Below are 6445 nucleotides of genomic sequence, written 5' to 3'. Positions count from 1 at the left end.
TTTTTCGTTCTATGAATAACCCTAAAAAAACGCAAAAACCCATAACAAATACCTTGATGTCATCTCTGCACTTTGGGATCGTGAGAAAGTTGGCTGCCGATATAGACCTCAATGGTGTTGGAGAGCTGAACGGAGGGATAGCTAAATCTAAATCGAGATTTAATTTTGAAATTTTAAGCTGAATGGCGGGAGAGTAGAAAAAAGAAACTGAGACGCTCCTTCATTTGGATTAATTGGATTAAAGGGTATTTTTGCCAAGTCGTACTAAAAATTGACTAAAAACAGTTAAAATTATAGAGACGGTCATTTTTTAAGTCACTTTACTATGAAGGTCATTTTTCACAATTTCCTCTTTAAAATACGAAGTATCATATGCATGCTTTGACTTATGGAGGTCACACTAGGAAGTTACATAGCATTATATCACTCAGTCCAAGAGTGCACTGAGACAGAGTAAATAAATAGAGAAATGACCCTTTTTTCTTAACTCCCTAGACACCTTCTAATTATTGTTTGAATTTAATATATTTTCAACCAAGTTTTTTTAAATTTGATTGTTATTTATTTATAAATCATGGTTAATTAAGATTAGAAAAATATTTTATAAAGATGAATAGATTAGTTCTCAAAGATTTATTGATTAAAATTTAATGATATAATGCTTTAAAAAGTTCTCAAACTATTTAAATTTTTTTTTATTTTTATTGTATGCAATCAAATTCTTATATTTTTATTTTTGATAAAATACATATTAAAAGTTGATTAATAGTTATTAGTTAAAATATAATTTATTTTTTTTATATAATATGATGCTAACATCGAGACAACAAATGTCATGTAATCATCTATTATTATATGTTAGTATACTACATCAACACCAAGAGGCATTAAAATGATAAGTGTAGACTTGACTAATAAGAATTAGTTATGAGGAGCTATTTTACTTAAAATAAAAATATATAGATTTTGATAGAACCTAATAAAGAATAAGTACTTATTTAAATTTTCGTGAATAATTTCTAGTTTTTTTAAGTATTATGTCAAATTTAATTTAATAACTTATTTATAATAATTAGGATCATATTTAGAAAAAAAAAATTCAAAATCGAATTAATACCCTATTTATGGGACAAAAAGAATATATTTTTTTTTCAAAAGTAAGAAAAGTACAGGAAAACAGTAGCAACAGTTTTATGTGTTTTTTGGGTTGGGACTTGGGAGGGAAGGGAATTAGGAATAGAATAGATAGTGTTGGCAACAAAGAGAAAACTGCTGTCTTAAATTAACCTCCTGGAAATTAAAATAAATAAAGGTGAGACTGCTGTTTATCGAAGCTCAGATGGCAGTGTTCTGAGTAGTGGGTTAATCCAAGAAAGCCTTTCTAGTCTAGTCTCTAAGCATGGCTTTAAGTATAGCTCAAGGCAGTCCCCTCGGATCCCTATCTATCCTTCTCTTTCCCCTGAGCTTCATAGCCAGAATGGCAAGCTCTCCGCTCTCCCTCTCCCTCTCCCTCACCATTTTCCTTATCTCCTTCTCCTCTCTCTGCCTCCGAACGCTTGCTTTGTCCTCAGATACAGATTCATTGGTGTTTGGAGGCTGCACCCAGCAGAAATACACACCCCACTCACCCTACGAGTCCAACCTCGATTCCCTCCTCACTTCCCTCGTAAACTCTGCCACCTATTCCTCCTACAACAACTACACCATCATGGGCTCAAGTCCACAGGACGTCGTGTACGGGCTTTACCAGTGTCGAGGAGACCTGTCGATGCCGGACTGCGCCACCTGCGTTGCCCGCGCAGTGAGCCAAACCGGTTCCTTGTGCCCAACCACATGTGGGGCCGCGGTGCAGCTCGAAGGCTGCTTCGTCAAGTACGATAACGCCACGTTCGTGGGAGTTGAGGATAAGAACGTGGTGCTCAAAAAGTGCGGGCCGTCGGTGGAGTACAAGAAGGAGTCGGAGATTGTGGGGCGCAGAGACGCAGTGATGGCTGGACTGATGAGCGCTGGTGGACCATTCAGGGTGGGTGGGTCAGGGGAAGTCCAGGGTTTGGCCCAATGTGTAGGGGACCTCAGCGTCGGAGAATGCCAGGATTGTTTGTCAGAAGCAATCGGACGGCTGAAAAGCGAATGCGGAGCCGCTGCTTACGGTGACATGTTCTTGGGCAAGTGCTATGCTAGGTTCTCCACTGCGGGTGCGGGGGATCACTACTATGCTAAATCCCACAATGGTAAGTAGATCCCCAAACTCAGATAAGCGGAAATAGGCTTAACCAAACTATATATCATTCAAAAAATTGCCTCACAAATGGGTCTAATTCATAGTGTTAAAGCTTTATCTATTACTAATTAATAATAATATACACACAATTAATTCTCATGTAACCATGATTGACATCCCATGATCAATTCCTGAATTTCTTATGTTTGATTGGCATTTTAGATAAATCTATCAACGACGGTGAGAAGACATTCGCAATTATCATTGGATTATTGGCTGGGATCGCTCTTCTCATCATATTTCTTGCTTTCCTAAGAAAAGTGTTGGACAGAAATGGTAAGCATCCTAAAATGTTGATTGTTCCTTCTTTTGCCTTGATGACTTTGGGTTTTGCATTACTCAAAACTTTTTATTTGGAAGGTGTAAGGGTATGATTTTCAAAAAAAAAAAAAATTGAGAAAAAGGGAATTTAAAGTTTAGTTTTTAATAAAAATTATGCATCAATCAATAAATGTTCAAGTGCGTGTGGGATATGATTGATATACCTAATATTATTTGATTCAAAGAGATATACTAACATGATTCTTTGGATTGGATTTATTTGGGAATCCAGGAAAATAACATTTCCAACTTTATCAGAAGGTGATGGCATGGATCTCAAGGCTCATGGCCATTTTGCTTTTGGTCGATTCATTTGCTCCCCTTTTTCCTCCATGATATTCCACTTTCTCCTACCTTTGAGCCTTCTTTTTGTTGGGTTTTTCTTTATTTTATTTATATAAAATTATTAAATTATTACTCTCCAAAAGGAAACCGAAGGAAAGATGGCAAGACGTGGAATGGGGGGCACGCACTCAGTACAAAGTTTAAAAGGGGTGGAAAAAAGAGGCTAAGATTCCACTTAAACAAAGTTGGGTTGTCTTAATGTGAGAAAAGAAATGGCATTTTATATTCTTTTTGTAAAGGTGCCAACGATGTCCCCTTTTCAGATTGTATTTGTTCATCTTCTGGTTTACTTTCCCCTAAGTTTCCTCTTTTAATCATTAGTAACATCGCAATATTCATGTTTAGTTGTAAAATTAAGGTTATAATTCTCCTTACCATATATGTACATTACAATGCCCTACTATATTAAAAAAAAAAAAAACAATACAAGTTGATCGATATATTATAACTTATAATGTCTTAGCAAGCATTTTCTCTTTTGAGATTAAAGAGTTGCTACATACATGTCTTATTAGTGTATATTTGAAGAAATTAATAAATTTTTATAATAATTAAATGAACATTTGATATTATTTTAATTTCGTTTGTAAGATTTGAAAATTTTATTGTCGATTAATATTACGTTTGAAATAATTTTTTTTAAAAAAGATTGACTCAATGGAATTAAAAATCTTTTCTTGTTTATAAGATGAGATAAATTTTATTATTAGTTAATAAAGAGTTGTGCTAAAAAAATTATTAAGACTTGACAATTTATTTATCCACCTAATCGTTTCTTCTAGCTATCTCCTCCTATGTCCTCGATGGGCCTCATCAAATCCCTCTACCTGTACTTACTATTTTTTATACAAAAGCTAACCCAAATGGGCCTTTGGGGCCAACATGCCCATCCTCCTTTCAACACATGACATGACCATTTTTTTCTTTTTCAAATCCAGATGTTTTTTCCCCTTTGAACTAGGAGAAAGAAAGAAAGAGAATGAGAGAGAGGCTATAGATTTTATATATAATAATTTATATTAGTTCAAGACTTATTATGAATCTAGAATAAGAAAATGTACATAATTTTTTATATATGATTTTATAACGAAAATAATATTTAATTAGATAAATTGTTAGAATTCGGTACATTAAGATCTTTGTAGATAGGAAAGGAAACCTAGTTTTATCTTTTTACATAATGGATCATTACTCTTACCCATGATAATATTAAAGATTTTTTACACAGTCTTACATTTTTAAATTCACATATGATATTAGAATTTAATTCATTTTATAAAATTATACACGAATTATAATATTATTTTTTTATCAAAACTAAATTATTATAATTAAATTTTGATAAAATATAAAAATAAAAAATATAAATCTTTATATTGATTTTATAAGAATATCTAACAAGAAGGGCATAGAAAGAAAAAAATTAAAAAAAAAAAGGCAAAGAGGAGGACGATAAGAAGGGGAGAACAACACCATTTGCCCGTTAACATTGTTTTTTTGTTATTGTTTTCTGTTTAATTATCTCTTTTTTTCTTGAATTAATATTTGTTCATTATATTAAATATTAATTGATTTTTTTTTACATTTTTTTGTAATATAAAATTTTAAAAATATTTTCTCATTTCAAAATCTTTCAAAAAAAATCGTTGTCATAATTTTTTTTTGAAAAATCTCATCATTAACGATTTTTATTCACTCGTCCAATTAATATATCCAAATACATAAAATAAAATGACGATGTAATTTTATTAAATAATAAATAAATTCTTTTATTAATTTCCTGAGGGCCCCCAAACCCACCCCTTTGAGATCCCCCGATCAGTCTAGTAATGATGCCATAAAACAGAGGCCCAAGAAGATTCTGGATATTCTACACCCTCCTTATCCCTTCAACACCCTTCATAACTCAACCCTTCCTTGCTGTCTATTTGCTGTACGCATTCCACCTGATCATAGAGTTGAGACAGACAAAAGCCATGGCTGATGGTCTATTCGGGTACCCTTTAAGGCGCCTTTTCTGGAGCCCTCCAGTCTTTCGTGAATGGTCTGGATCTACCGCTCTGATGGATTGGCTCGAATCCCCAAGTGCCCACATCTTCAAGATCAACGTCCCAGGTTCCCACCACACTTCCTCTCTTTAATCTCAAGCAAATTATGTTTGTGTAGGTTGAGTGATTTTCCCCATCAAAGTTTTGCTGTGAACAGGATACAACAAAGAGAACATAAAAGTGCAGGTAGAAGATGGAAATGTTTTGCATATCAAAGGAGAGGGTGTTAAAGAGGAGAGCCATGCAAAAGACACTGTCTGGCATGGAGCCGAGAGAGGGACAGGGAAAGGTGAATTCTCTCGGGATATTGAATTGCCAGAGAATGTGAAGGTCGAGCAGATCAAGGCCCAAGTCGAAAATGGTGTGCTCACCATTGTTGTCCCAAAAGATGCCACTCCAAAGCCATCCAAAGTGCGAAACATTAACATCACTAGCAGACTTTAGGCTTCCAATCATGGCCTACAATTGCAATCAATGTTGCTTAGCTGTGTTTGATGTTGTCATTAATCTTGTAATAATAAGTTTCTTGTATGATACATAAACAAACTACAAATATGCATTATGATTACAGTTTTTGGGCAATTCTCTATATGATGAGTTGATGGTTCTATATTTCTTCTACTTGTTAGCCATTAGTTATCTCTTTCTTAATTTCAAGCTTAATGCTTCCTAGAAAATAAAAGTTCGTGGTTTCTTCTAATGGTTTTAAGCATTAAAGTCATACCAATTCATTGATCAATTAGATGTATAGAACTATTTTTTTTTTTGAAAATTATAATATGAATATCATTAAGAAGCTGGGAATTTGGTTTTCCCCTTTACAAGAGCCATGGAAAGCAACCAGGCCGAACGACAAGAATATTGGTCGGTATGCCCTTAATTTGTAATAGTATACACTCCCAATACTCCGGTTCAAAAAACAAACATACTCCTCACATCGCTTTGAACCTTTCTTTTACATCAAATTGAAGCAACAAAAATCCTAAATCTTCCTACTTGAAGTCATACACGTTGGGGAAAAAATATAACCAACGCAAAACCATGAAACTAACACAAATACTAGTAAACTATTTGAACAACATTCACCCTGTTCAGAAAGGCCATCAACATTAATCCTAATTGAAATCAACTCTCAATCCATCATCCAGTGCCCAACACATAAACTCTAGACTCATGAAATTAAGAAATACCTTTCAGTGGCACTTTCGTAAGGGTACATTCAGGGGACGCTCAAGGCCTGATCCTTCATCATTTGTACAAACTATAAACATCCCAAAGAAGTGACAAAAGACAAAAAAAACTATCCAAAGTAGAAAGATCTTGGTTGGGAAGAGGAAATGCCGCAATCCAAGGAGTCATTAACAAGGAGACCAACAACAATGTCAAAGAATTCGCGACCTTCATCTTTATCATAAATTCTCAACAGGCAAAAACAAGAAGAAAGAAACAA

The 6445-nt window shown here is 34.0% G+C and overlaps 2 protein-coding genes across 2 annotated transcripts; both read left to right on the top strand.

Annotated features, from left to right (window-relative positions):
- On the top strand, nucleotides 1223-3326 carry LOC18601203 (cysteine-rich repeat secretory protein 60). The gene is made up of 3 exons (XM_018119643.1): nucleotides 1223-2231; nucleotides 2444-2557; nucleotides 2835-3326. Exons 1-3 carry the CDS (start codon nucleotides 1400-1402, stop codon nucleotides 2840-2842), a joined length of 954 nt encoding a protein of 317 aa, XP_017975132.1. The 5' UTR covers nucleotides 1223-1399; the 3' UTR covers nucleotides 2843-3326.
- LOC18601202 (15.7 kDa heat shock protein, peroxisomal) lies at nucleotides 4766-5614 on the top strand. The gene is made up of 2 exons (XM_007032059.2): nucleotides 4766-5062; nucleotides 5153-5614. Exons 1-2 carry the CDS (start codon nucleotides 4924-4926, stop codon nucleotides 5437-5439), a joined length of 426 nt encoding a protein of 141 aa, XP_007032121.2. The 5' UTR covers nucleotides 4766-4923; the 3' UTR covers nucleotides 5440-5614.

Source organism: Theobroma cacao, chromosome 4 (assembly GCF_000208745.1).
Source record: "Theobroma cacao cultivar B97-61/B2 chromosome 4, Criollo_cocoa_genome_V2, whole genome shotgun sequence".
NCBI classification, from domain to species: domain Eukaryota; kingdom Viridiplantae; phylum Streptophyta; class Magnoliopsida; order Malvales; family Malvaceae; genus Theobroma; species Theobroma cacao.
Note: the sequence above shows the minus strand (reverse complement) of the source record. Positions and strands in the feature narration are given on the sequence as shown.

Excerpts from the sequence above, each read along its gene's own strand:
- LOC18601203 (XM_018119643.1), top strand. The coding sequence starts at position 1,400 with ATGGCTTTAAGTATAGCTCAAGGCAGTCCCCTCGGATCCCTATCTATC. Across the intron at positions 2,232-2,443 it reads CTATGCTAAATCCCACAATG|ATAAATCTATCAACGACGGT; the intron begins GTAAGTAGATCC and ends TTGGCATTTTAG.
- LOC18601202 (XM_007032059.2), top strand. The coding sequence starts at position 4,924 with ATGGCTGATGGTCTATTCGGGTACCCTTTAAGGCGCCTTTTCTGGAGC. Across the intron at positions 5,063-5,152 it reads CTTCAAGATCAACGTCCCAG|GATACAACAAAGAGAACATA; the intron begins GTTCCCACCACA and ends TGCTGTGAACAG.